The sequence below is a fragment of the Tarenaya hassleriana genome, unplaced genomic scaffold, assembly GCF_000463585.1.
Source record: "Tarenaya hassleriana unplaced genomic scaffold, ASM46358v1 Cleome65, whole genome shotgun sequence".
NCBI classification, from domain to species: domain Eukaryota; kingdom Viridiplantae; phylum Streptophyta; class Magnoliopsida; order Brassicales; family Cleomaceae; genus Tarenaya; species Tarenaya hassleriana.
The window spans coordinates 629673-657604 of record NW_010969032.1 but is presented as its reverse complement, the minus strand read 5'-3'; the positions used below and the strand labels follow the sequence as shown (position 1 = coordinate 657604).

Genomic DNA, 27932 nt, shown 5'->3' with positions numbered 1-27932 from the left:
CGCGGGGAATCGCCGACTTCAGCCCCGCGGTTTCTCCCTCCGGGAATGGGCCCGCCGTTGCGTCGTACGCAGAGAGAGGCTGGACCGGCGAAGTGGAGGAGCTAACCACGGACATCTATATCTTCCTGACTCGGGATGGGACTCACAGGGTCAAGGTGGTCGAACATGGCGGGTGGCCGAGTTGGGTCGACGACTCGACTCTGTATTTCCACAGAAGAAGCGAGGACGGTTGGATTAGCGTGTACCGCGCGATTCTGCAGAAAGCCGGCCCGGTTTCCATCGAGTCAGTGACGATTCAACGAGTCACCCCACCGAACCTCCACGCGTTCACACCCGCCACGTCGCCCAACAATCACGAGTTCATCGCGGTGGCGACTCGGAGACCCGGCGACGAATACCGTCACGTGGAGCTGTTCGACCTGAGGAAGAACAAGTTCATCGAGTTGACTCGCCTGGTGTCTCCGGCGAGTCACCACTTCAACCCGTTTCTCTCCCCCGACTCGACCCGAGTCGGGTACCACAGTTGCAGAGGCGAGGCCAATGGATGGAGAAGTCCTCGTCTCTTCCTCGAGAACATCCAAACCACTTCGCCAAAGCTCTCTCTCTTCAGAATCGACGGCTCCTTCCCTACCTTCTCGCCGTCTGGTGACCGTATCGCACACGTCAACATGCCCGGTGTGACCGTGGTCAAGCCCGATGGTTCGGACCGTAGAAAAGTGTTCCCAGGAATGGCGTTCTCGACAGCTTGGGACCCAGTCCAACCGGGGATCGTGTACACGAGCGCTGGCCCGACATTCGCAAAGGAGAGAACCGAGGTGGACGTCATTGCCATCAACGTGGACGCCGATGACCCATCAACCTCCATAAGAAAGCTGACCACAAACGGACAGAACAATGCCTTTCCATGGCCTTCTCCCGACGGGAAACGGATCGTGTTCCGTTCGGGTCGGTCCGGTCACAAGAACCTTTACATCATGGATACCGAAAAAGGGGAAAGCGGTGGCCTTTTCAGGTTAACCGATGGCCCGTGGACTGATACAATGTGTAACTGGTCACCGGATGGAGAATTGATCGCTTTCGCCTCGGACAGGGAAAACCCGGGTTCAGGTAGTTTCGAGCTGTTCTTGATCCATCCTAATGGAACGGGTATGAGGAAACTCATCCAGAGCGGGTCGGGAGGGCGAACGAACCACCCGATCTTCAGCCCGGACGGGCAAACCATCGCATTCACATCTGATTACGGAGCGATCTCGGCGGAGCCAATCTCGAACCCGCATCATTACCAGCCTTACGGAGAGATCTTTACCGTGAAACTCGATGGTTCGGATCTGAGGAGGCTGACACACAACAGCTTCGAAGACGGGACGCCGGCCTGGGCGCCAAAGTTCATCAGCCCCAGGGATGTGGCCTGGCCCAGGATGAACAATTGCATGTTCCGCGATTGCCATTGGCTGAATATAACAACTACTAATACTAAGCCAAAGGGTCTCGGAATTTCATGCTAGTGTGTATCCATAATTATGGCTGTAAGCCTTGAGAATGATGCATATAGATCTGGTCTGCCTGGAATAAGGGAACTTGTTTCTGTTCCTAGCTGTACGCACTCTGTGTATATTGCTACTCTCTTCATCTATAAAAATTTGTCAAACTAGGTATTCTCCTGAAGGTAAACATTGTTTCAACAAACCAAGGATTTATGTACATCAAAAGACAGATATTACCAACGATGTCTAATAGAGTAATGTGTAGCAGTTGCAGAGGAACCCTAGCCCAGGAAGAACTCCGGTGGAACTGAGGCCGGGCAAAACTTCTTTGCAGCAAACTTGTACTGTAAGAACAGAGGTTAACGGTCTGAGGTTATTACCGTATCCCGAGGTTACAACTTGTAAACAAATATCTGTGCTTACTTTGTGCTGACTATACTTCTTCCTCACGGCAGGTACGCTACACGAGTGACGAGTACCATCACGATACAGCCGAAGAAGATCCTTGACACAATCCCTCAGATCTTTGCCACTGTACAACGTGTAATTCCCTAACGTTGAGTTCTGCAGAAAAAAAAAATACACAGAGAGGTTTTGGAGAGAAGCCCTTTTGAGATATGCAATAGTACTATGAGGGCATGCATACCCATGGTTTTCTTGAAGGTTCTAGTATGTATCTTGCCAAGAAAACTGCGGAGGCGGCGACAAGTGAGGGAAGATATTGGAGCATAGCGTAATCGAGGAGGGATAACTCGGCTAGATAACTGGCCAGACACTCTAGCTGTACCGGCAGTACCTGAAAATGACTTATCCGATTGGACATGCCGACAGAATAAACATGGAGAAACTCGATCTGGACATGACAGAGTACCTCGTTTGTTCCCTGAGCAGCTCGAACAAATCGCCTTAGGAAACATTTTGCGGTCGGAGCCGTTATTTCGAACTTTAGGTAGTTCAGAACAGAGGACTCCATCTCCAGAACCTGAAAGAGCAAGAACAAGAACAGGAACGAGTTAAAGATTTACTTATATCAGTAACAAACCACAAGAATCGGACAAGACCATTTCCTCTCGGTCAGGCCATAAAAAGCAGCACAAACCTCGTTCTTGAAGTAAGTGTTGTCAGTGATGTAACAGAACTCCTCCACTTGGGGAGGGCATATCTCCTCGTACTTTCTGGTAATTACAAGTAAAAGCTTCTTGTTAGCATTGCATTGTCTTGTAAAAAAAACGATATTTTTACGACATACAAACTGGGAAATTGTCTGCATTTCTTACGCAGCTATCATCATGCATGCAACACCAAGTAATTGCAGCTTTTGCCTGTTTATCACATTGCCGGAAAGGTACCGATCTATGTAGTTCACCGACAAATACAACGTCTCGGGTATCAGCCTATACTCTTCAGCAACCTGCAGTTTCGCCATTTACCGAAGAAGAAACAGATCAAAGGTAATATCGAAAAGAGAAAACCTTAATGTCTTTCCGAATTTGTCTTAGATCAAATGGATTACCTCCACGAGCCAATCGACCAGTACTGCTCGCATGCCGGCATTGATGTCTTTCTGTATCGTCTCCATGAAATCTAGAGACGGTCTTTTCGCCAGCTTCAGCGAGAAACAACCACCGTCGTCATGCTTAGATGATTCAGAAACAGAGAAAGATTACTGAAAAGAATTCTTGAGATCTAAGCTGTATACCTCGGAAAACCGCAAATGCTTGTATATATCACTAGCATATGCAGCACAAATCTGCGGATCTGTAGATTTGTTGCCCATGATAATGATCTCGTCATTTTTACCGAGACTGCTCGGACACTTCCTCTCGAGAGGATCATCAATGTTGTCCATGTACTCAACTTCTGGGCTCTTGAAAGAGTCGCAGGTGGAAATTGACTCGTCCAGAGAAACCGAATCCAGGTCTGAACGAGCTGGAGACGCGTCCATGGCTGCTCGTGATGAAGAGGGAAGTGGAGGAAGACTAGAGACGGCATCATATGTTCTACAAAAATCCGAATTCGCAGAACCGGTAGCCTTGTAAGGAACCATCGTGTTCGCTTTAGCATTTACTTTGGGAGGAAGATAACTTCGAGGAATTTCTGAATCCTCAGGACGAACTGAATCAGGGTTCGTTGCGTTCTTCGATTGGCAAATCGTGCCTGAAGAATGTACCTTCAGAAACAGAGAACCCAGAGATTATCAAACAGGAAATAATCGAATAAACAAGCAAAACCCTAAAATTTGCAACCACGTATTGATTTTCCGTTGACCTAACAAGAGAGCAGGACAAAGAATGCCAAAAATCAAAATCCAGGGGTTTGCCCACCATTGCAGAGGACGAAGCAGAGCTTCGCGGGCCATTCTTCTGATCGGAGACGTCACCGGAGAAATCACGGCGGTTGGTGATGTCGCCGAGAGGCGCTCGCTTCTTGCCCGCTTCCGTCCGGCGAAACGCACTCTCCTTGACGGGATTCGCCGACAAAGAAGAGGAAGAGGAAGAAGAGTTCCGTTTAGCCGAAGAAGGCATCGTCGAAGAAGAAACGGGAAAACGCAGATTCTTTGTCGACATTGTTACCGGAGAGAATTCACGTTTAGGGCTTCGCTTCTTCTCTGGGAGGGAAAATTCTAGAAACGAAGAATCGCTCCTTTTCTTGGTTCAAATACAAATCACTGGTGAAGAAGACGATGTGTAACGAAAAGGAACAATTTGAACCCTTTTTCTTTTTCTTTTTCTTTTTTCTTTTAATTAATAATTGATTTTGAGGCGGGCAAGGGTGAGATCGTCTGCGACGCAACAATCCATCAGAAAATGCCACGTGGCAAATTCAAGCGTAATAATTGGCTCGTTAAAGTTTGACGAGCACAGGCTTGTCGTAGTAGCAGATAAGATCACTTTTTTAATTCGAATTTGGATAACAAATTTAACAGCCCAGAGTCAAAGTTCACAATAAAGTTGAAGCCCAAAAGTCCCGAAAAAAGCAACAAATGAACAAACTTGTAGATTTTTTTTTTAACAATATGCATATATTTGTTATTTTTAATTTTTTATTACACTTGTTTAAAAAGGATTAGTGATATATTAGGAAACTTATCAGGATAGATATTCTTTTTTTCTTGGTTTATCAATTTTATAAGATTTTTCAATTTTTAAAAAAATTATATTCATTTAATTTTTAATAGAATTTTTATATGCTTGAGTTTTTATTAAAAAGCGATTTAAAAAATTTCGTAAAAATGTTTATATTTAACAATCTTCATTTTATTTTAATTTTTCATATTTAATTCATTAAAACTTTTCTATTACTTAATATTTCAAATGTGTATAGCATGAGATTATAAATATATTTAAGAGGAAAAAAAGGGAAAACCCGAATAAATCGTCAACAAAGCGAACCTTCTTATCGATTCCGAGGCGTCTAAACCTTCTGAACGAGCCGGAGAGTTCCGATGCGAGGAAAAAAAACACGCGCCTTTAAGTGCCATCTCCCCCCACGAGCAAAAATAAGTTCCCAAGCAAACGCAAGAGAGAAAGAGGGAGAAGAAATGGCGCCAGTTCTTCAGAGTTCGCAGCCATGGGTCGAGAAATAGTACGGTCTCTCGCAGGAACTGCTTTCTCGCTTACTCTTTTGCCTTGTCGAAACCGATCTCTTATCGTTCGTTTTCCGGTATTTTCGTCAGCCGACCAAAGCAGGTGAAGGACGTAGCTCACCAGGACGAGGTGGTTCGAGTCCTCACCAACACTCTCGAGACCACAAATGTAATGTCAATGGACCCATTTTTTTATCTGGGATGATTCATGGGGATCCCTAGATTTGAAATTTTGAATTTGAATTTTGGGTTTTCAAGGGTGTTCCTTTTTATTTTCCCGGTGAAAGGTTAAACCCTAAACTTTGATTCTGCTTCTGAATCCTGGTTTTTTTTTTATTCTTTTGTTGTTTTGTCTGTAGTGTCCGCACATGCTCTTTTATGGTCCTCCGGGCACTGGAAAGACCACTACTGCGCTTGCAATCGCTCACCAGCTATTTGGGTAATTGACCATTCTATGCCTTTGTGGATTTACTTTTACTTGTTCCGTTGACTGATTTTTCTCAAAAGTGCAAGTTTTGCCAAATGGCATGTTCAAGTTGCTCTTCTTCTGTACAATTCAGCAGTCCTTGATGGGTATTTGATTGATTGATTGATTAGTATCAACGTGCTTGTCTGAGATCTAGTTACCTTTGACCGTAGTGCATATCGGCTTGTGATCCGCGGATATGAAACGTGACTATGTATGCTGAGGACACAGGGTTAACGCTCTCTGGGTTCGCGTGATATATGTTATCCGGATTCGACATGAAATTCCCTGAGCATTATTGCAGACCATTCATTAAGGATGTAGGTAGTCCATTGCTTTGTCACTTTAGAAATGACTGTAAGCACCGGCATTCACGAGGGTCTGGTTTGGAAGAGAAGATCTCAAGGTTTTGGTTTTTGGATTTGGATTTCATCTTCTGTTGAACAACACTGAACTAAATTATGCCTTATTCTCCACGAGTATCTCTGATGAGTTGCCCGCTTTTTCTTTTTCTCTTTCTGATTTAAAGTGGGAGGATTGGTAATGTAGTTTCACTGTGGTTGCTAAACAACTACTGTGGTTTATTTCTTATTTCTTTTTGTGTTATTTCAAGGTTTAACCATGGCTTTGAAAGTTAACCTGAGAGTTTTTGCAGGCCTGAACTCTACAAGTCCAGGGTGTTGGAGCTGAATGCCAGTGATGATAGAGGGATAAATGTTGTCCGGACCAAGATCAAGGATTTTGCTGCTGTCGCTGTTGGTTCTAATCAGCGTCAAGGGTGTGTAAACCGATCTCTTTTCTGCTTCTATGTGCTGCATGTGTTTTCATCTAAGACTCTGCCTCCTATTTGTCATATAGGGCTTATCCTTGTCCATCATTTAAGATTATCATTCTAGATGAAGCTGATTCAATGACTGAAGATGCTCAGGTACACGTGAATCTAATTACTCATCATTTGTTAAACTCAGATTGATATGTGCACGCCACTCTCATCTCTTTTGTACTCATTATGCAGAATGCACTAAGACGCACTATGGAGACTTACTCTAAAGTTACTAGGTTCTTTTTCATATGTAATTATATTAGCAGGTATGCTCATTTGCCTTGGTTGTATTCCATTCTTTTGCATTTCTCACTCACTCATTCCACTTTTTAACCTGAAGATGCAAGATGATTGCTTCTGGTTTCTTAGCATTGCTCTTAACTTACTCTTAGATAGATTATAAGGAAGAGTGACCTGGAGAGGTGTCACCGCAACTTAATTTATAATTAACATCATCTCATAGAGGTGGACTATGAAGGTTTGCAAATTTGATGGCTCATTTCTCTTTCTTTCCATGTCTTTAAGGATCATAGAGCCTCTGGCTTCAAGATGTGCAAAGTTCAGGTTCAAACCTCTTTCCGAAGAAGTCATGGGTAGCCGTGTATCGCACATTTGTAAGGAAGAAGGTCTCTACCTTGACGGAGAGGTATGGGCATATTACTCTTAAAATCTCATCTTACAAGCTAAGTTTAGTAAAATCTTGCTTACACTAGCTATTGCTCATATAGGCTCTTTCAACTTTGAGCTCCATATCGCAAGGTGATCTCCGTCGGGCCATCACTTACCTGCAGGTAAGTTTATAAACTTCATCTGAAATATGCTTTATTGGACATAGTTCTCTGCTCATGTGGAAATATTCAAATATCAATCAATCTCACTGGCGAATATTTCAGAGTGCTGCTCGATTGTTTGGATCTACAATTACTTCAAAGGACCTTCTAGGTGTTTCCGGGGTAAGAATGAAGAATAACCCTGTTTCAGAGTAATCCGTCAAATTCTGTTATCGCTCAGCAAGCATCCACCCTTCAGGTCGTCCCTCCGGAGGTAGTCAAGGGATTTTTTGTAGCTTGCAAAAGTGGCAACTTCGATATAGCGAACAAAGAAGTAGACAATATAGTTGCGGAAGGATACCCGGCTTCTCAGATCATTAATCAGGTGACTATGTACATCCTCAATCCTAGTATTGCCTACATGCGCAAGTCTCTTGGCTTCAGTTACGCTACTTTCTAACTCAAATTCTCTGTCAGTTATTTGACTTGGTTGCAGATGCTGATGACATATCAGATGAGCAGAAGGCTAGAATCTGCAAGAGTCTAGCTGAAACAGATAAGGTAGGCTATATATATCAAACTATACAATTTCGGGTACAAATTCATGCTTCATGATCATTGGATCTCTTTTCATTTACAATGGTTAAAAGACCTTTCCTTTTTTCTTGCTCTTGTGAATCTCCAGCGTCTGGTAGATGGAGCAGATGAGTACTTGCAGCTACTGGATGTGGCAAGCAATACGATCCGTTCGCTCTCTGAGATGTCCCAAGACTGAGCTTGTCTTAAAGTTTGGATTTTTCCAAACATTTGCCAAAGTTCTGGTAAAACTCTAATGTCCCGTTTTAACATTGGAGAATGATGGTTCTGTAGATTGTAGTGATGATACATAATGATGCAAGTCACTTCCTGTTTGAATCCAATCCATGCGTTAACGCCCATGTATGAAAATGGTTTTGAAGTTTCTATTAGACATCCTTATGTCCTTGTCAAAACAAAAAACGACATTTTGTTGTTGCCCATTTAGCGTTTCTTGCAGGGGAAAGATTGTCTCATCATCGTTTGGAAAATTTTGTTGAAAATTCGATCAAAATGTTAAAAAAATGTTTCTTTTGATTATTAATGTCAGTGGACAGCTTCTGCATGTCTTTGTTAATGACAACTAATTGGCATTATATAAAAAATACCCTTACTTTGCTATTTCTACCTCAAGAACTACCCATGTGACCAATGTGACCGAAATATAGTATGGTCACATTTTGATTTTATAAATTATAACGTTAAATTTATGATGGTCATACTAATTCATTATGTTCATACCTTGTATATCTTACTAATCATTTGATTAAAACATCTTAAATTTAACGTTATGAACAATGGAATCAATATGTGATCATATTATATTTCGTTCACATTGATCACATGGTCACAAGGGTAGGTGTTGAAGTAGAAATAACAAAATAAGGGTATTTTTGATAATGCCCTGCAAAGAAAATGTCGATTCCTTTACCAGTTACAACCAATTCATTACACTAAACTCTTTCTGAAGAAAAAAAGCTTATTCAAAAATTGTTAAGTATTGTTAAAAAAAAAAGTAAAAAATAAAAACATAGAAACACAATTCAAAAAAAGAAAGTTGGATTCTCCAATTTGGTATGTATGTTTTGAATACATCTGATCTGGATGGTAAATGAATATTATATATCAGAGTTTTTTGGCACATTTGTTGATATTTTAATTTTGATTTTCGTGTGTTTTGGGGCAATTTCTTTTCTCTTTTTTGTTTTTGGCGTGTGCTTTGGTTTCAATAATATAATTCCAATATTTTCTTCTCTTTGAAATTTCATGAATGAAAGATAAGATTGTGGGCCAGAATTTGCTTAGTCAAACACACTGACAAATCATAAACCTCCCTAATATCTCCCGCCACCAACTCTGCCCGTCTTAATCCTCTCTCTCTCACCTATACACACACACACACACACATATATACCAGTCTGCATCTAAAGTTAACTCAAGAAACTAGGTCTTTGCCTCTCTCCTCCTCTTCTTCTTCAGAAAGTGTTTTTTTTTACTGTAACAGAGAGCTGTAACAATGGCGATAACAGACGACTCATTCAAGAGACCAGGAGCAGTTCCCTTCAGCTGGGAGATCCGACCAGGCGTTCCCAAAACCCCATCTCCCCATCCCGACAACCTTAACCATCTCCGCCTCTCATCCTCGCCTCAGCCTCTCCATCCTCCTCCTCCGCCGCCGGCGTTGTCCGAGCGGTGGCTGCTCCTGCGCCCGAACCGGGTCCGACCCGGATGTTTCCCGCCATCTCTGTTTCGATTGAGGAAGAGTAGGAGAAAGACGGTGCCGAGGTTGGATCCTGAGTACGGCTCCGACACGGAGACTGTATCGAGTCGGAGATCAATTTTTCCGATGTGGGATTCGCCGAAATCGTTGTTCTCGTCCAACAGTTTCTCGTCTATTTCATTATTGGCTCGTGATTCCGCTTCTTAGCGCGGATCCGACAATAAAACTACAGACTTTTCAGTTCCTCAAAGTTCGGAAGAAAGCAAACTGCTCAAGTTTTGTTTATATATTCAATAATGCCATTTAGAGTTTGCGTTTCGGTCTTTTCCTATCTAAAGTTTTTTTCCTTCTTTTTGGGATTGTATTGTGCGTGATGATGTATTATAATACATTTTAAGCGATCTAAGATTTTGAAATGCAGGGTCGGAAATGCAATTTTGAAACGTACATGCCTAATTGTAAATTTTGGAAAACACTGAGGATCAATTTGTAAATAACCTTAACTGTAACATCGACATTGACACTGTCACTTGCTATGAAATTCGTACTTGAGAACACAGCTAAAGGAAGAGGAGATGAAACCGTCGCATCAGCTATGCAGCCGAATCATCGATCAGATCCTCACCGCCATGATCCAGAACCGTCCCTTCGACGCCGTTCTCGCTTCATCGACGGTCACGAATCCGTGGACCCATGGTCTCGTCTCCGACGTTCTCCGATCCATCCCCAGATTCTTCTTCCTCTCACCGAGATCCATCGGCCGGCAAAAGGGTTTTCGCCGGCGGTCTCCGTTGAAGCAGAGGAACCTCCGGGACGAATCCGAACGTCGCCGTTCCAATGCTCTCGTCCTGGGTCCCGGTGCTTATAGAGATCCGGCGAGAGTCTCTCTCGGGTTGCAGAAAGCAATGGAGTTCTTCCTCTGGGTCGAGAACCATTTCGGGTTCGATCACAACGAGATCACTTGCAGAGAGATGGGTTGCGTACTGATCAGAGGGAACGATTTGAAGGGTCTATGGGAGTTTCTCGGGCGAATCTCCGGCAGAGAGAAGGCAGAAAGAGGCGAAATCACTACAGCGTGTGTAACGTGTTTGATGAAATGTCTGGGAGAAGAAGGTTTCGTCAAAGAGGCATTGGCTTTGTTCTACAGGATGAAGCAATACCATTGCAAACCAGACGTTTATGCTTACAACACAATGATCCACGCTCTTTGTAGAATCGGGAATTTCAAAAAGGCGAGGTTTTTGCTCGAGCAGATGGAGTTACCGGGATTTCGATGCCCACCAGACACCTACACCTACACGATCCTGATAAGCTCCTACTGTAAGTTCAGTATGCAAACAGGTTGCAGAAAGGCGATAAGGAGAAGAATGTGGGAGGCAAATCGCATGTTTCGGGAGATGCTGTTCAAGGGTTTTGTCCCGGACATTGTAACTTACAACTGCCTGATCGATGGCTGTTGCAAAACGAACAGAACCGGTCGGGCTATGGAGTTGTTTGAAGATATGAAGAAGAGGGGGTGTGTACCCAACCGGGTAACGTATACTTCCTTCGTAAGGTATTACAGTGTTACCGGTGAGATCGACCGAGCGATTGAGATGATGAAGACAATGAAGGAGATGGGCCATGGTGTTCCGGGCACGAGCACATATACACCACTCATACATGCTCTGATCGAAGCGAACAGGGCATCCGAGGCTCGGGATTTACTGGTGGAGATGGTGGAAGATGGATTGATTCCGAGAGAGTATACGTATAATCTTGTATTGGATGCTCTCAGCCCGGAAGAAATGGTGGATTCGCTTGATGGCAGGCTGCATAAACGAATAAGGGAAGGGATAGAACAGAGATGTAGGGGAGTGATGAAGATCAAACCCATCATGGCTCAGAAGCAATTGGTGTAAGATTTGATCTTTTGAATGCTAAGTGATCTTAGATTCGATTCAATATAGAAGAAAAATGAAATGGTTGTCAGGGTCCACAAGAGGGGTTTGCATGAAGGATGATATAAATAGATACAGACACTAACTAAACTACAAGATGTTTTACAATCTGCTGTCTCAAAAGCTGTAATAACTTAACATTTTGGCTTAAAGGAGAAGACAGAATGAAACAAGCCGCAGATATGGTAAAGAGATGAGTTCTCAGTTTATGCCAGAGCTAGAGCCAGTGGAAGATCTAACTATCGGGTGAGTAAACGAAGAAGGTTGATTGCCAGGAGCTGCAACGGAGTTATTACCTAAGTTGTTCCCGAACATGATGTTTGGAGAAGCAGTTGAAGTTGCATTTGTCTGAATGGCGTTGAGAGGTAATCTCGGGCCAAGTGAGAAAGCTGACTGTTGGCGTGCCATGAATTGCATCTGAGGGTGAATTTGTTGCAGGTTGTTACTGAATCCCGGGATGCTCGGGTGAGAAGAGGAAGAAGCTGTTAGTTGTTGTTGTTGTTGCTGCTGCTGCCTCGGAGTGCTGCTGTTGTTGTTGTTCATGAAACTGTTGTTAGCTATGGATGGAGGCATACCGGGAAGATTGTTTGCCGTTGGCGAGATTCCTCCGGGTGATCTGAATCTTGTGGAGAGCATACGGGCTCGTTCAGCAGCAAATCTCTGACGGGTTTTCTCTACTTGTTCGCATTCTTTCATCAGCAAGGTCTCGATTTCTGCAAATTGTTTCAGCTTCAGCTCCATCCTCTTCAGCTGTGGGATGGCAAAAACAGATGAGGTTTATGCAGGTAAGTCATTGTGTCGCTTTCCAGTTCAGTTACACATGGGGTTCCCCACATAAAAAGATTGTCACTTGATAGAATCAGTAAGATTCAATATTCATAATACCCAACAAGCATGAAATTTCGACTTGTAGCTTGACATATAATTAAAGGGCAATGGCGAGATAAATACCTGGTGATTAACGATATTTGCAGAGAGCCTTTGGATTTCGCGTTCTTCGTGATCAGCAAACAGTTTTGCTTTTGTTGCCGCGGCTGCTAGGCCAGCTCTTACTGCCACCATAATCTTATCCTGTGGCAATGGAGTTGCTTCAGCTCCATTCTGACATGATGTTGTATGTGACCTTGAGTTTTCTTTTACAACCAAAACGTATGAAAATATTCAAGATTAGCCCGGATGAAGGACCCGAAAAGGGATTTGCTACAGAACGCGAAGATCAAGCATTGCCTACCATCTTGCTGCAGATTTTCTCCATGAGACAAATTGGCTTCTCTACCTTGCAGGCCCTTGGAATTCATCCTAGATAGGTTAAGGAGAAAATTCAGACAGTGTACTGGACTTGTAAGGAATAATTGTGTCCCAACTATGATCTATAGATGTTCACTATGTTATTCATGCCTTTCTTGTTTTTCCAGTTTTCTTCAACATTTCAAGTGGACATTGCATTTTTGTTGTAATTTACAGGCAAAAAAACATCAATACAGAACTATACAATTCATATGTTCATCCTAATTGCAGACTACCAAAGGCTTATACCCATTTCCAGCTAAAGCTACAGCAAAATGAATGAAGAAACAACCTTTAATGGCGTAAAATGGTTATTGAAAACGATTCAGATTTTGTACACCAACCTATCATCCTCGGAAAATGCTGCCAGAGAAGCGTGGGCGCAGGAGGCAGCAATTCGAGGTCCAACAGCAGATGCCAGAAAGGCAACCTATAATGTTTTCCATTATCAGCCTCCATAAACTACTCATAGAGAGACTATGTCTAGATCAGCTATTTCAAAATGGTTGGACCATGCAACATGAAGAGTGTAAGGAAAAAGAAAATAACATATGAAATCTGCAAAAAGAAAACGAAAAAGAAGTCACTGACCAATGCCATAACCGGATTTGGAGACTTTACAAAAGGAAGATCGATGTCGATATCAAAACCCTGATCAGACGGTCCTGCGGTGGCATATTGATAGTGAGCATGAACATATCAAGGCATACACATACTTCATAGAGGCCATCAAAAGTATTGTTATCATTGTTTAGGTCGAAGAAAAGCACCTGGTAATTCCCCATTTGAATCTGTTCCTCTTTGATCATATCCATTTGTCGAATGTGCTGGTTTTGTGGTTATACCCGGAACCTCAACATTATCCAAAAGACCGTCCTCTACAGGTAGTCGGAGAAAATGAAGGATGCATTGAGCTTTTGATTTGGAGCCAACATGCTCCGCAATCTCGATCCAATTTTCATGATAGAGTTCCACAGCTTCGAGAAGCAAAAGGGTTTCTTGATCGGTCCAATTATCTCCATCTGGATCACCATAATCTTTTGCTGGATCTACCCTTATGAAATCGATACAAGAATGCCCAATAACAAATTTTCCATGGTGAAAGCAATCGGCACATAAGAGTACATCCCCCTGTCAAGTTGAGAAAACTTTAGACCATAAGGTTTAAATATCAGAAGTGTGCAAGATAGACTTTATACGAGACACCTAAAAAATTGCAGAAGAGAATTATAAAAAAAAAAAACAGGTATTGGAAATTAGGGAGAATGCAAGCTATGTATGTACCTTCTTTTGAGATTGAAAATACAAGGTTGGGAGAGGACGAGAGCAATGACTGCAATGAATTTCACAAAGGTGCTCACGAATTCGGCTGTCCAAGTCAGAGGAGTCTCCATCACGACACGGAAAAGATGAATAGACCTCACCCGCCTTGTGTCTACATTTGGGTTTGTCAAATTTGATCAAACTGTCAATAGATTTTAGAGCAGAGGACGGCACGTGAACCTCGCCATTTGCATCCTCCCTTACACATGATACATCATCACTAGAAGAATCAGGGTTACTCTCAGTAGTGGCACAATAATTGATTATTCCCCAGTGATCAAGAAAACGGAAAACCCGTGCTAAATCTTCATCGTCAATATCATCTACCAATCCTTCACAATCAGATAACAGGAGTCTCTTTTCTGGATCGTTCATATAATTTGCAACAATGGAGTTTCTGAACTCCATATACTTTTCTGGTGTATGATTTGGAGATTTTCCAGAGAAGAAATGTGGAACCACTTGCCTCTCAAGCCGATTGACAGTATCTGGTGCAAACCAATCTGCTCCCATTTTAAAAACCAATAGTTAGTCAATAATTTCGAAACATTTAGAAAGAAATGATCATAAGCTTAGAAGTTAAAGCAAATGAGGGTAATCAAATACATTTGAACCCATATGGAGTTGAGGTCAAGCCATTAGGTACACTATTAGAACAGAGAGCAAGCAAGGATATCAAATAACTGTTCATCATGAATAAACATCTCATCTGATGCTTTGGGGATATGGCAAATAGTTGCCATAGACTAGGTCCGCTAGGAACCGGGAACAGGATACAACCATGGAAATAACAAATTTAAGCATTTCAAGAGCAGACCGGCATAATGCCCTTTGAGATTGCATTTCCAAACCCATACGCTTTCGCAAATTGCTCATACCCTTGAATTGACTTACTCGAAGTCGAAAACAGACTAGATAAAAGGCTACATAACCAATATAAGTGATATTCAAGATCCATCACAGGGTATATACTAATTTACTCATACCAAACAGCAAATCTACTTGGAACTGAGACCACTAAAGACATCAAGCTTCCATTCCAACACCCAAAAAACAAATCAATTTCAAGCCTTTGAAGATGATCATACGAACCTGAATGCATAGGCACCACATGAACCAGTTCCCCGAACCGTTTGGCAACTCCTTCTCCTTCCATAATAGGAGGAGGAGAGATGACATAAGCAGAAGACGACCCATCATTCCTCTCAGGATCAAACCCAGGAGAATCCGCCGGCACAGAAGACAGCGCCTGAAGCTGTCCGTACGAGACATTCTCCAGAGCCGGTAGCGAAGAGTGACCCTTGGTCTCCCCGACCAGACCTGCCCTCTCCGCTGCCGCAACCGCTGAGATGGACGGATGCGGCCGAATCACGCCGCGCCTGACCACCGCCGGAAAATCCGAGAGACGGGTACCGCTTTCCTCGAGCACCAATGGCTTCTATCCCTACGTAAATTGGATCTCCAGGATGCAATTGATGAGCTGTGTACATTACCGGGTGTTGGTCCGAAGGTTGCAGCATGCATAGCTCTGTTTTCTCTTGACCAGCATAGCGCCATTCCCGTTGACACGCATGTCTGGAAGGTAAAGGCCCCCAATAAGATCGTGTGTCTACCCGAAGCTTCATTTGGTATTCCAGTTCTGCAGCGGCGGCTCCTCCGCCGCGTTATCGACATCGTACGCATCATCGTTGTTGTTATTTTCCTCCTCCTCGTCTTCCACTTCGTCCTCCTCCTGCTTCGGCTTCCTCGCCGCCAATCCGCCTCGCCTCCTCCGCTTCCATTTCCCTCGCCTCTCTGCTACCACAAACCCAACGGATCTCAATTCACAAAAATTCGCAGACTTTATCTCATCGCACACACGATCCACAGAGAGAGATTCGAATTGAACTTCAAATTTGAATTCCGCGAGGGAACAAGATTGAAACCCATTGAGCGAGAGAGATACAATAATCAAGTGGGTTTCGCAATTTACCTTCAGAAGCTGGCATTCTCGTGGAAGTCAAAGATAGGTGTGGGGTCTGTGATTGGTGGGTATAGGATCAAAGCAAAGAGACGAAGCTCTCTCTCTCTCTCTCTCTCACAGCTCCTTTTTTTTTTTTTTTTTTTTTTTTTGCACCCTACTCTCTTTTTTTCATTTGTTTGCTTTAAGCCCTATTTCTTTAGTAACTCCGGAACGACATAATCTGCTTTACCAAACAGAGGCTTTAAAAAAACGATATCTTCATGTAAATTCCATTGTCCGGTTTGGTATTCACAATTTCGGTTCGATTTGGAAAACCGAATTAAACCGGACTGTGATACATGAAATATCAAATCCTCAGCGCAACGCAAAGGTCATTCCCTTGACGGCGATGAAGAGACCCCGGACTTCGCCGTCGCTCTCCGTGCCGGGATATCCGCCACCGCCGTCACCTCCGGTGACGCCGGTCCCAAGTCAAAAGCTCTACAGAACAGGGAAACCTAAGTGGTTCACGTTGAAACTCGACCGATCGGAGCTCTCGCTGCCGTTAACCTTCCCTACCGGTCAAACTTTCCGGTGGAAGCAGACCGGAGAGATTCAGTTCACCGGAGCGATTGGGCCCCACCTCGTCTCTCTCCGCCACCTGTCTGAAGACGGCGCCGTTTCGTACTGCCTCCACCGCACGGCCGATTCGGCAGCGGCGGAGCGCGCGCTGCTCGATTTCCTCAATGCCGAGATCTCGTTGGCCGAGCTTTGGTCTGGTTTCTCGGAGAAGGATCCTCGGTTCGCTGAGCTGGCGAGGCATCTCCGTGGCGCGCGTGTGCTGAGGCAGGATCCGCTCGAGTGCCTGATGCAGTTCTTGTGCTCGTCGAACAATAACATAGCGAGGATTACAAAGATGGTGGGTTTCATCTCGTCGTTAGGGTTTCATCTGGGTAGCGTTGGTGGATTGGAGTTTCATCAGTTCCCATCATTGGACCGGCTATCCTCGGTTTCAGAGGAAGAGCTTAGAGAGGCTGGTTTTGGATACAGGTGCTTCATCACTTTCCATTTCTGCTTAAACTTCATGCGATTTCTACTTTGTTCTATCTTCATGATCTACTGGTCTTATCCTGGATATTCTCTGCCCGTTGTTGCTTCGTCTCCAAGCAAACGAATTTTAAGGTTTATTGTGTTCAATTAGCCGGATTGGTTTGTGAAAAGTTAATCATCACCAAGAATTGACTGCAAATGGCGGTTGAATGTTGCCTGTTATTTATGCATAAACAGCTATAGGGTATATTCTTTCTGATGCTCTTGCTCTGATCATGTAGAACTTGTTAATTGTTTCAATTTGTAACCGTGGTATCATGCATTTGCTGTTTTATGCTTTGATTTCCACCTTCTCTTACGTCGTTATAGACAGATTATAAGCTTTCTTCTGTGATCTATATTCGCCTTTGGTGATTGCTCGTGTTTTTTTTAAAAACCCATGATTCATAACTTAGGAAGTTGATTAGGTATCTGTAACTTGTACTGATTGTGATCACTGAAGGTTCACATAAACACTGAACAGCTTACGTGTATAGATGTGAGGTCGTGTATGCGGTTATCTTTTTCCGTTCTCAGCTATGTAAACATTGTCTGTTTGTTATTTAGCAATCTAAGATTTTTGAATTGTAACATTATAGTTCAATCTTTGGGTTATCAGAGCCAAATACATAACAGGTACAGTACATGCTTTGCAATCAAAACCCGGTGGCGGCACAGAATGGCTTCTATCCCTACGTAAATTGGATCTCCAGGATGCAATTGATGAGCTGTGTACATTACCGGGTGTTGGTCCGAAGGTTGCAGCATGCATAGCTCTGTTTTCTCTTGACCAGCATAGCGCCATTCCCGTTGACACGCATGTCTGGAAGGTAAAGGCCCCCAATAAGATCGTGTGTCTACCCGAAGCTTCATTTGGTATTCCAGTTTAGTGTATTGTATATGTGCAGCCGATGTTGAAATAGTATCTTGTCGAGGTACATTTCAGGTGTTCTTCTGTAAATACATTGTGAAATGAGATTTGATGATTAAAGATTTTGATTTCTCTGTTTTGGGTTTTTGGATCAGATTGCCACGAGCTACCTGCTACCAGAGCTTGCTGGTGCCAGACTAACGGCTAAACTCTGCAGCCGAGTGGCAGAGGCATTCGTGAGAAAATACGGGGAATATGCCGGTTGGGCACAGACGTTGCTTTTCATCGCGGAATTACCCGCACAAAAAGCTCTACTGCAATCATATTCCCAGTCCATCCAAGAGGATAAGCACATATCTGCAGAAAAAGGAAGGATTTTGAAGCTAGCTGCCATGAAAAACGAAGCCATGACCGTACGGAAAAATGTTTCCGGTCCTTGATTTAGGACCAAATCAGCAACTTGGTCTTGTCCAAGAGCATATATATTGTTGGTTAAGGATGAGACTGTCCTCCTGACTGAGCTTCATGCCCTTAACATGATGTTATGAACTTGGAGTGAATAATGATCTAATAATAGCATTTAGTAAAATTCTTTCTTTATTACATGAAATCTTTAGAAACTATAAACATAACTAATAGTTTAACAAAACAAATTATAAACATAAATAATAGTTTATAGGAACCAAGTTATGAAAGAAGGTCTTTTCTGCAAAATTAAGTTATTTGGGGAGAAAATGCGTATTTGTTAAAGATATAGGCCCTAAATTGTTATTTATCTTTTGGGCCATTGATTTTCAAAATTGCACCATTTCGGCCCAAAAATAAAAGGAATCGCTTGGATTTTCTTCCAAGCCATCGGCAACTTTGCTGTGTTTCGCTGTTCTTCACTTCACATCTGCTTAGATTTCTCCCTCGTTGGAAAAGAAAAAAACCCTCCAAATTCTTCTCTGAAAACCCTAATTTCTCCGATGTCGGTAAGTTCTAACTCTCGGAAACCCTAGTTGTGTTTGTTATTGGCGATGCTTGATGTGTGGTTTTGATTGATTCGGCGATGCAGATCTTCGAGTACAATGGAAGTGCCCTAGTGGCTATGGTCGGGAAGAACTGCTTCGCCATCGCCAGTGATCGGAGGCTCGGTGTCCAGCTTCAGACCATCGCCACCGATTTCCAGAGAATCTACAAGATCCACGACCGTGTCTTCATCGGCCTCTCCGGCCTCGCCACGGATGTCCAGACATTGTAATTTTCTCGTTCAATCATTTCCATGGCTTCTTCTTCTTCCTTGTGTAATTGACAAAATCTAGGGCTCCTTTTTGAAGGTACCAGCGACTTGTGTTCCGCCATAAGCTATACCAGCTTCGGGAAGAGAGAGACATGAAGCCTGAAACTTTCGCCAGCCTTGTTTCCGCAATTCTCTATGAGAAGAGGTTTGTCTGATCAAGTTTCTTTCTTTTTACGGTTTTATATAACAAGTCGATAGTTTAGACAATAGGATGACTGCATTGTCGCAACTTAGGATTGTGTCCGGAGAAGTACAATACTGATTACTGGAAGGGCAGGAAAAGCAAATCTTTTCTCGGAATCATGATTTAGAAGAATGAATTGATTGATCTGTTTCAGATTTGGACCATACTTATGCCAACCTGTGATTGCTGGATTGGGAGAAGATGATAAGCCCTTCATCTGCACTATGGATTCCATTGGAGCCAAGTACGTTTGCATCTTTTCTTACCCAAACCCCTCCATTGGTTTGATACATTATATCTCTTTTCTTGTATTTATGTCATTAGTTTGGTTAGTATAGTTCATGTAATCCCAACACTTTGCTTGTTGAGCTAGAATTTTCTGTGGTTTGGTCGATTTTCCTTTTCCGTGCCTCCTATGGTTCCATGCGCGAATCACGTGGACAGGAAATATCGTTCCTTCTCCTTTCTTCCTTACGTTATTTCCCGAGTTTTTTGCTGTTGTTGCGTGTACATTTTTCCTCTTAGATGAGTTCTGATAATAGTTGGAGTTTTCCTGAACATAAACTGTTGCAAAATCACTGTGTAATTCATTCATTGTTCATTCTTGGACATGATGTTGTTTCAGCCATGGTTAACTAAAAATGAGGAAATGTTAATTAATACTTGCTTTGTTATGACCGTAGGGAGCTAGCTAAAGATTTTGTAGTTTCTGGAACTGCTTCTGAATCACTTTATGGAGCCTGTGAAGCAATGTACAAACCCGATATGGTTCGTCCCTTCCGATACTTTATGTTCTACTGTTTTCTCACCGGATCACTTTAATCCACTTGCTTGTGCTTAGACAACCACTGGTCCATGGTAGTATCTAGAGTTTTAAGGGCTATGTTTTCAAATGTAAAGAATCAGATCCCATAAATTTTCTCTCAGGTCACTCCAAATGGCCTGTGAATTCAATCCCGAAACTCAATCTTGTTGGTTATACTAGCGATGGCGTTCCAATATATTTTAGTGCAAATGAGCAGTGAGAACAGCGTTATAACTTCTGCTGAATTCTCCCAAGACTCTACTGCCTTATATTTTACGCGTATATCATGGAACAACGCATATGAATCAAGATTTGATATTTCTGTTTGTATAACAATTGCAATGTTCAGGAGCCCGAGGAATTGTTCGAGACAATCTCACAAGCACTTCTCTCATCCGTCGACCGTGACTGTCTGAGTGGATGGGGAGGGCATGTCTACGTTGTGTAAGTCCTCGCTCTCATACTTTTTTGCCATCTTTTCAAGACTTGCCCTCGAAAAGAACACATTCTTCTGAAAAAAATCAGGGTTCTATATTCAAGGATAGGCATCCTGGTTTTATAAAACGACATCTTTCCTTTTCGGTTTTGTCCAGAACGCCAACTGAAGTTAGGGAACGAATCCTGAAGGGAAGAATGGATTGATCCGATCCGATCTTTGGTATCGTCTGCCCCGAGTTCATTTCTAAATCTGATTATATATCGCAGAACCCTTCTCCGCGAATAGTTGTGAAATTCAGTTTCCAGCAGATATCATGTTCTGGATTGTGGATAAGTTTGATGCAGATCCGGAATGTTGTTTTTTTACCTTGAAAAGGGATGAGATGAAGAACATAACACTTGTGCCCATGTCTTAACCTTCTCAATAGTTTTATCTCCATCGTTTCCGAGTTTTAAATCTGTTAAATTTCATTGTTGCCAATGTCATTTACCCTTTTTACACAAAATGGAAAACAAATATATTGCAAAAAAAAAAGGAAGAGAGAGAGAGGCAACTTCTCTCTTGAGGACAGTTTCCATATCCGTATTCATGCAGTTTCCATAGAACATATATTACTCAGTTTGTGTCCGAAAACTTGGAAGTTTGTCTCTTGTCTGATTAGTTTATCTTTCTCGGAAACTTCTTCAGAAAAGATTCTGGAAACTTCCATAGCGGTTCAATGGGAAACACGATCGATTCCTTCTTCTCCGGCTTCTTCAATTCCATCGGAAACCTCTTTCGATCCCCACTTGATTTCCTCTCCGGCAAGTCATGCAGGTAAAAAAATCCCACGCACACGAACCCTAGCCAGAACCGTATCCCCGTTTTCGATCTCTGTTTTGATTTTCGGATTTTCGTTTTCTTTTTCCCGATCCAGCTCTGTCTGTGAATCGCCATGGGATTTCATCTGCTTCGTCGAGCATTTCTGCGTCGCCCATCTGGTGAAAATGGCGATCATCCTCATCTTTTCATATCTCTGTAAGTATGTGTGTGTGTGTGTATATATATCGTATGTTACTTTCCGACATCTTCCATTTGAATGATGATTATTCACAAAACTCAGAAAAGAAATCAGTCTCTCTTTTTCCCCGATTCGTGAAATGCAGTTCTTCTGTTCATCTACGTGTTATACAAAGTGGGTTTCTTCCAGTGCATCGTCCATGGCCTCTGTTCAATCTCATGGGCTTTTCTCTCGTGCTGGTTCTCTTCCTGCAAGTTTTGCCTCACTTTCCTCTGCTCCGACCTCATAAACCCTAACCCTAGACGTCGACACAGAAAACGCCGATCGGAAAACGCGTTTTACGCGGAAGAAGATACGTATTCGCCGCCTCCTCGAAGGTTCGGAACCCGTGGAAGAGAAGAGCGTATGAGAAAGTCGCTTAGGCCGAGGAGCCATCGCGTTAGGGTTTGGGTTCGGAGGAATGGCGATTCTTTGGATCGATACGGCGGTCGAAATCAGGATTATGGATCGGTTCGTGGCATTCGAGTGAGCAGATCGTCTAAATTCGCGCGTAAAGGGTCGAAATATCGACGTCGATGAATCTAAACTTGAGTAGTTTGATCGAAAAAACGAGCTAAGGAAAAACTCCAATTGAGTTGGTTAAGGAGCATGGGAAAAAATCATGAGGTCCAAGGTTCGACTTCTTGCCGCTCCTTGATGCGGGTCTAGAAAAAATTTTAAGTGGGGGTATTTATTTGTATATAATGGGGATAAAATTTATTTTTTTAAAATTGTGTTAAATTTATAAAGAAATTTGTTTTTTTTTAATGTTATGGGGCACATGCCCCCACTGATTACAATATAGGTCTGCCAGTACTCTCACATGTCGCCTATCAGCTACGACTGGTTTATCTCCTATGTGTGTGTTACAGGCTCGTATGCGTGGGTTTGAGGTTTTCTTTGGTCTGCGATGCTGTCTTGATGCCGTTCTCGTCCGACCCATTGGACTGTGAACCGTTACGGTGTCCAGTGTCCGATCCGAAAGGTTGTAGAGCAGGTTCTCCAATGTATAAAAAAAAAGTGTTGGATTTTGTCGTAAATTATTGTGAGTTTATATATAGTCTTTTTTTATAATTCGAAAATTTACCGTATTTTTGGGATAATTATATTTTTAAGATGATCGGATAAATTATATATATATATATATATATATATATATATATAATATTTATAGTAGAGATTTGAATATTCATGTAAGAATTTAAGAAGAGCTATAAATTAGTGTATTTTTTGGAATATTAAAAACATATGTATTTATTTATTTATTTAAAAAAAAACATATGTATTTATTGATAAAATTTAAACGGATTCATTTCTTTATTTGAAATTTTCTCTTTATAATATTTATTTTTTATTTGATTTAGATTTTTTATTATATTAGAAGTTATGGTTATTATTGATATTATCAAAATGAGACTACCTTATATTAAAATCAATTTCTTTCAATTTATCATATGATATCAGAGCGTGTATAACCGATTCTGATTTTGATTTTATTTGGTTTAATTTAATCAACTTAATCATCTATTTTTTTACCTACAAGTTGCAAATATTTGTAAATGAAGGAAAAACGACGAAAACTAAATCTTTTATTTTTATGATATTGTGATTTTATTAGGTTATATTTTAATCTATACATACAAATATGCGTAAAAATTAATTTATAACTGTTGGTCGGAAGATTTCGTCCGTAATCTTTTCCAATGTTAGAGACTCCTAGTCGTTCCGTACAACTGATCCGCCTTGATTAGGTGTCAGACCAATTAAATATTACCACGTCAGGAGCCAGCTGTCACTTTTCCATTTAACCGATAGGCAACAACGATCTCATCACTTTCGTCCACGTGGCGCGTATCCTAGGCCGCCGAAATCATTATTCTACGGAAAAGTTAGTTACCTTCGTGACGTGGCCGAAAGTGGTGGGGCCCACCACGACAGGTGCCAAGTCCATCGCTCGGGGTTCGGTTCAGTTTATTTGCCCAACCAAATTGGAATTTATGGAGCTTTTATTTTTTTTGTTTTTTGAGCTTTCTTTACGAAACCTAACGTTAAAAGCGCTATTATGCCCTTCCATAATATTACAGATATAAACCTATCTTTGATTAATTTTTTTGGACCGACCCACATTCAAACATATATCTCTCTGGCCTACCTATATTCATGAACCGTATTAAATAGTTTTAAACTATTTATCATGACAAATTTATCATAAACTATATTACCATATATGCATATAAGAGTATGTAATCAATATGGTACGTCATATGTATTACGCTAAATGGATCAAGGTTATGTAATTTAAAAACGCATAGAATATATGCGACAAAATGAAAAAAAAAGGAATGTTGAAAGTAAAAATTATATATTGGTACGTCGAAATTATATGAGGTCATAATCTTACATATAATGGTAAATGCTAATAACTTAATCATTAATTTGGTTGAATCTGTTAATAGCAGTCTTAAAACTCATGAAACGCATGCATGTATCACAACTTCGACGCGGTCAACCGTGGGTCTCCTCGTCGATATACCACGTGTCGCATCTATCTCTCATGCATGTCGACGAGCCTTTCAGACCGCTACCGTCCAAACCAGATGACGTAAGCAATGACAAAACCTAATCACTTCGCCGTCCGCCACGTGTCCCTCTCGCCACTTCATCCCCCCGCACTATGAAACCTTTCACCCTCACCCTTTGGCTTAATTTCCAGAAACTCTTTTTCGAGATTCCTCGCCACCGTCCTCTCGACGTGCCACGTGTCCCCTCCTTCCCAGCTTATATATTCGTCTCCTTCCATTGCTCCCGAAGTTTCAAGAGTCTCTGCAGTTCTTCTTTAGTGTAAAGTTAAGAAAGAAGAGGGTGAAAAAGGTAATTACGATGAAGTCTGTGGTCGATTTGCAATTTCCACCTGGTTTTAGATTTCATCCGACGGACGAGGAGCTCGTGCTACAGTACCTTTGCCGTAAATGCGCGTCGCAGCAGATCCCTGCCCCGCTCATCGCCGAAATCGACTTGTACAGACATGATCCTTGGGATCTTCCCGGTAATTTTCCGATCCTTTGAGTAAAAAAATTGAATTTTATTCAATAATTCGATATAGTTATTGATTTTTTTAATTGCAGGTTTGGCTCTATACGGTGAAAAAGAGTGGTACTTCTTCTCGCCGAGGGATAGGAAGTACCCGAACGGTTCAAGGCCGAACCGGTCCGCCGGTTCTGGGTATTGGAAAGCAACCGGAGCTGATAAACCGATTGGTCGGCCTAAACCGGTTGGTATCAAGAAGGCTTTAGTGTTTTACTCTGGAAAACCGCCGAAAGGAGACAAAACCAATTGGATCATGCACGAGTACCGGTTAGCCAACGTGGATCGCTCGATTAACAGGAAAAACAGTTTAAGAGTGAGTACATTTTATGCAAAACCGGAGAAATTGTATGCATGTACCAAACCGGCATTTAGGAAATCGAACCGATTTAGCTTAACCGGATGTGTTTCTGAAACTTTCAGCTGGACGATTGGGTGCTGTGTCGGATATACAACAAGAAAGGCGTGATCGAGAGGCGACCGCAGCCGCAGACGCTGAACGCTATGCCAAACGCACCGCGATGGATCGAAAACGCGATCGAGGAGGTGGAGAACAAGCAAGTGTTTCCTATGACAGACACGTGTCCACTGGTCGTACCGGGTCCAATACACTTCGACACATCGGATTCCGTACCGAGGCTGATGGCGGATTCCAGCTGCTCGGAGCACGTGGTGTCTCCGGAGTTCACGTGCGAGGCGGAGAGCGAGCCGAGATGGAGGAGGGAAGATGATCAGTGGGCGAATACCCTCGAGTTTCGTGGTAATTACGGAGATGCCACTGGGGGGACGGCGGCGGAGAACGACTTGGCTTCGTTGTCACGGCTCATGAGCGGGAATCAGATGTGGGCAGTGCAGGATATGCTCGTGGTCCCGGAGGGAACGTTCTGAGTATTTGGCACGTGCGAGTCGCAGACACGAGACAAAGTTTTACACACCTCGACGCGCGGGGCGTCGGGTGGACACGGTGAACCCTCTGGATGAACTAGGAGGTCTCTCTCGGTCCGAGCGAATACAATAGCGACACGTCACATAGGTGTGAATGGAGGAGAAAATAAAGGAAATGACGTGGGATGAGTGGGAATAATATATTTTTTTGATAAATAAGTCGAAATAATATTGTTAAGGATGAAAATGTAGTATTTTTATTAGCCAATAATAACCAAATAGCATCAGTTGAAAGCAAAGATATATATCCACATCATATTTAATCGATTCTTGTTGAATTTCTTGATAAATTATGCTTTATATATATATATATTTGTTTTAGTAATATAAAACGTTACAAAACCAAAATATATAAGATCATACACTAATTATTGGGTTTGGCTTTAAGTTTAAGGTATTACTAGATTAGCACTCAAATCATCTTGTTTTCAGCATCACTAAATTTCATCTTACTTAAATTAATTTATATAAAATTTTAAAAAATAAACATTAATTATATGTCGAATTCCATATAATATATTTGCCCAGTTATTTTATTTTTACCTTTTACTATCGAGCAATGTAAAAGGCTTCAAAACCAAAAATATATAGATGACACAAAAAATTTAAAAAAAAATGGGCATGGGTTATATTGTGGACCCTAAGATACATTGGGCTAAGATAAATTTAATTGGGCCGTCACTTATTGGGCTTCTATAGTTTCTATCATTAGATATTTTATAATAATATATACACAAAAATACACATCGGATAATATATATATATATATGTGTGTATCGACGTGTGGGAGTACGGATGTCATGTCTAGCTCGAGATCCGATTTTAGTGCATGTGTCGTATGTGAACATGTTGGCGATGGCGGGGTCCCACGAATAACAGTCTCTCTTCTCGCACGATCAAAACAAATTTTTTTTTTTTTTTTATGTTTTCCATTTTCATTTCAATCGTTTTCTCACCATTATTGCGTCGAAAAACAGTACAGATTTAAATGATTTAATTCATATAAAGTATCAACTTATTTTAATAATATATATATATATATATATTAATTATTTTTAATTTAATCATATTTCGTATTCTTATTATATATATATATATATATATGTTCGTGTTTTCAAATTTATAAATTAAAATTTAATTTCAAAGCATTTTATTCCGATCTATAATTTAATCATATTTCGTATTCTTATTATATATATATATATATATATGTTCGTGTTTTCAAATTTATAAATTAAAATTTAATTTCAAAGCATTTTATTTTGGACGATTTGTATGAGTTTGTAATGTGTTTTTTTTATGAAAGAGTTTGTAGTGTGTTGTTGGCTAGAAAGTTAAAATATAGGCGTAATTAAATGATATTGGACTTACGTTATATTTAATTTTTCAAAAAAAAACTGTAATGCTTCGATGTTATATATATATATATATATACATATATTTATAGTAAGTATGGGGTCAAGAATTATTATTTTTTTAATATACAAAATTGGACAGATTCGAGGAAGTGGGGCTCTAGTCCATGTTAGGTGTGTTTGTTGTTGCTCTTACAAGTTTCACTTTCAATTCAAAACCACTTTTGATATGGGCCTTTACCAAATAAATTAAAATTAAATTGAAAATTGTCATATATATATATATATATATATATATATATTTCAAATCATCATCACCATGATTACCAATAAGATATTTATAGATGCGTATCTTAATCAAACATATATTAATATAAAACTCGTAAATTAATAATTTAACTTTTAAGAATTTGGATTAATATATAGTCTAATACACCATTTTTTTAAATTAAAAATTGATCACTGTTCTAAAGTAATAACAAACAGTAATTTAAATATATAATTATCAAGATTCATTTTTTTTATATTAAAGTTACATTAATATATTCGTTTTTTATTTTTTATCTACTGTATATATATACATTGTTAAAATTGTATGGATACATGATGATCAAATTTGTAAAAGAAATATACAATATGACAATTGGTCAATCTTTTATCAGTGTAAAGTATAATATACCCAATAATTCATTTGATAAATTCAATATAGTATATAAGCTCCATTATGTTATATGATAAATGAGTGGTCCTTTACAATTCATGCACTATATATATATATATGTATATATATTTGTTTGTTTTGTAGTTTCGGATAACAAAAAACTGAGTGGTAGATCCAAGGATCCCGCGGCTCGATTAACCAGATTCGTCACGGAATCTTTCTATGTCTATGTTAACACATATATATATATATATATATATA

At 41.1% G+C, this 27932-nt stretch overlaps 10 protein-coding genes across 14 annotated transcripts in view; 8 read left to right on the top strand and 2 right to left on the bottom strand.

The window, feature by feature from the left end:
- The window catches only part of LOC104800217, a 2946-nt gene extending 1281 nt beyond the window's left edge, over positions 1-1665 (top strand). Inside the window, exon 2 of one of the 3 annotated variants that reach the window (XM_010522980.2) lies at positions 221-1665. In XM_010522980.2, coding sequence (XP_010521282.1) covers positions 221-1505 — 1285 coding nt within the window. In that variant the 3' untranslated portion in view covers positions 1506-1665. Of the gene's footprint in view, positions 1-74 lie in introns of all 3 variants that reach the window. The other 2 variants (XM_010522979.2, XM_019200905.1) reach the window with 2 other exon arrangements.
- LOC104800218 (cyclin-A1-2) lies at positions 1632-4339 on the bottom strand. 2 transcript variants are annotated; one of them, XM_010522984.2, is made up of 9 exons: positions 3809-4339; positions 3184-3654; positions 2998-3090; positions 2762-2895; positions 2584-2659; positions 2356-2466; positions 2131-2280; positions 1908-2048; positions 1632-1828 (listed from the first exon to the last, which is right to left on the bottom strand). In XM_010522984.2, the coding sequence occupies exons 1-9, from the start codon at positions 4049-4051 to the stop codon at positions 1766-1768; spliced, it is 1482 nt and encodes a 493-aa protein (XP_010521286.1). In that variant the 5' UTR covers positions 4052-4339; the 3' UTR covers positions 1632-1765. The 2 variants fall into 2 exon arrangements, with proteins under 2 accessions (XP_010521286.1, XP_010521285.1); XM_010522983.2 differs by having other exon boundaries at positions 2131-2466; positions 3809-4336.
- Positions 4340-4959: 620 nt separating this feature from the next.
- LOC104800216 (replication factor C subunit 4) lies at positions 4960-8097 on the top strand. The gene is made up of 12 exons (XM_010522978.1): positions 4960-5069; positions 5161-5239; positions 5430-5509; positions 6192-6314; positions 6395-6464; positions 6552-6625; positions 6885-7005; positions 7088-7150; positions 7253-7312; positions 7389-7514; positions 7607-7690; positions 7815-8097. The coding sequence occupies exons 1-12, from the start codon at positions 5026-5028 to the stop codon at positions 7902-7904; spliced, it is 1014 nt and encodes a 337-aa protein (XP_010521280.1). The 5' UTR covers positions 4960-5025; the 3' UTR covers positions 7905-8097.
- A 911-nt stretch (positions 8098-9008) lies between these two features.
- Positions 9009-9807, top strand: LOC104800214. Its single transcript, XM_010522977.2, has one exon. It carries the CDS (start codon positions 9222-9224, stop codon positions 9630-9632), a length of 411 nt encoding a protein of 136 aa, XP_010521279.1. The 5' UTR covers positions 9009-9221; the 3' UTR covers positions 9633-9807.
- A 92-nt stretch (positions 9808-9899) lies between these two features.
- Positions 9900-11352, top strand: LOC104800212 (pentatricopeptide repeat-containing protein At1g77405). The gene has a single exon (XM_010522975.1). It carries the CDS (start codon positions 10001-10003, stop codon positions 11324-11326), a length of 1326 nt encoding a protein of 441 aa, XP_010521277.1. The 5' UTR covers positions 9900-10000; the 3' UTR covers positions 11327-11352.
- Positions 11353-11396: 44 nt separating this feature from the next.
- LOC104800230 (SWI/SNF complex subunit SWI3C) lies at positions 11397-16057 on the bottom strand. Its single transcript, XM_010522998.1, has 10 exons — positions 15948-16057; positions 15606-15769; positions 15068-15413; positions 13937-14478; positions 13423-13783; positions 13244-13317; positions 12997-13082; positions 12597-12664; positions 12317-12498; positions 11397-12115 (listed from the first exon to the last, which is right to left on the bottom strand). The coding sequence occupies exons 1-10, from the start codon at positions 15961-15963 to the stop codon at positions 11567-11569; spliced, it is 2388 nt and encodes a 795-aa protein (XP_010521300.1). The 5' UTR covers positions 15964-16057; the 3' UTR covers positions 11397-11566.
- Positions 16058-16304: 247 nt separating this feature from the next.
- On the top strand, positions 16305-18480 carry LOC104800213 (N-glycosylase/DNA lyase OGG1). Its single transcript, XM_010522976.2, has 3 exons — positions 16305-16967; positions 17626-17836; positions 18033-18480. The coding sequence occupies exons 1-3, from the start codon at positions 16327-16329 to the stop codon at positions 18315-18317; spliced, it is 1137 nt and encodes a 378-aa protein (XP_010521278.1). The 5' UTR covers positions 16305-16326; the 3' UTR covers positions 18318-18480.
- A 246-nt stretch (positions 18481-18726) lies between these two features.
- LOC104800211 (proteasome subunit beta type-3-A) lies at positions 18727-20994 on the top strand. 2 transcript variants are annotated; one of them, XM_010522973.2, is made up of 7 exons: positions 18727-18851; positions 18935-19116; positions 19197-19304; positions 19498-19587; positions 20027-20111; positions 20498-20592; positions 20742-20994. In XM_010522973.2, the coding sequence occupies exons 1-7, from the start codon at positions 18846-18848 to the stop codon at positions 20788-20790; spliced, it is 615 nt and encodes a 204-aa protein (XP_010521275.1). In that variant the 5' UTR covers positions 18727-18845; the 3' UTR covers positions 20791-20994. The 2 variants fall into 2 exon arrangements, with proteins under 2 accessions (XP_010521275.1, XP_010521276.1); XM_010522974.1 differs by lacking the exon at positions 18727-18851 and having other exon boundaries at positions 18929-19116.
- A 117-nt stretch (positions 20995-21111) lies between these two features.
- On the top strand, positions 21112-22618 carry LOC104800210. Its single transcript, XM_010522972.1, has 3 exons — positions 21112-21403; positions 21504-21604; positions 21733-22618. Exons 1-3 carry the CDS (start codon positions 21306-21308, stop codon positions 22164-22166), a joined length of 633 nt encoding a protein of 210 aa, XP_010521274.1. The 5' UTR covers positions 21112-21305; the 3' UTR covers positions 22167-22618.
- A 1748-nt stretch (positions 22619-24366) lies between these two features.
- On the top strand, positions 24367-25922 carry LOC104800209 (NAC domain-containing protein 2). Its single transcript, XM_010522971.2, has 3 exons — positions 24367-24672; positions 24752-25026; positions 25134-25922. The coding sequence occupies exons 1-3, from the start codon at positions 24507-24509 to the stop codon at positions 25596-25598; spliced, it is 906 nt and encodes a 301-aa protein (XP_010521273.1). The 5' UTR covers positions 24367-24506; the 3' UTR covers positions 25599-25922.
- Positions 25923-27932: the final 2010 nt, after the last annotated feature.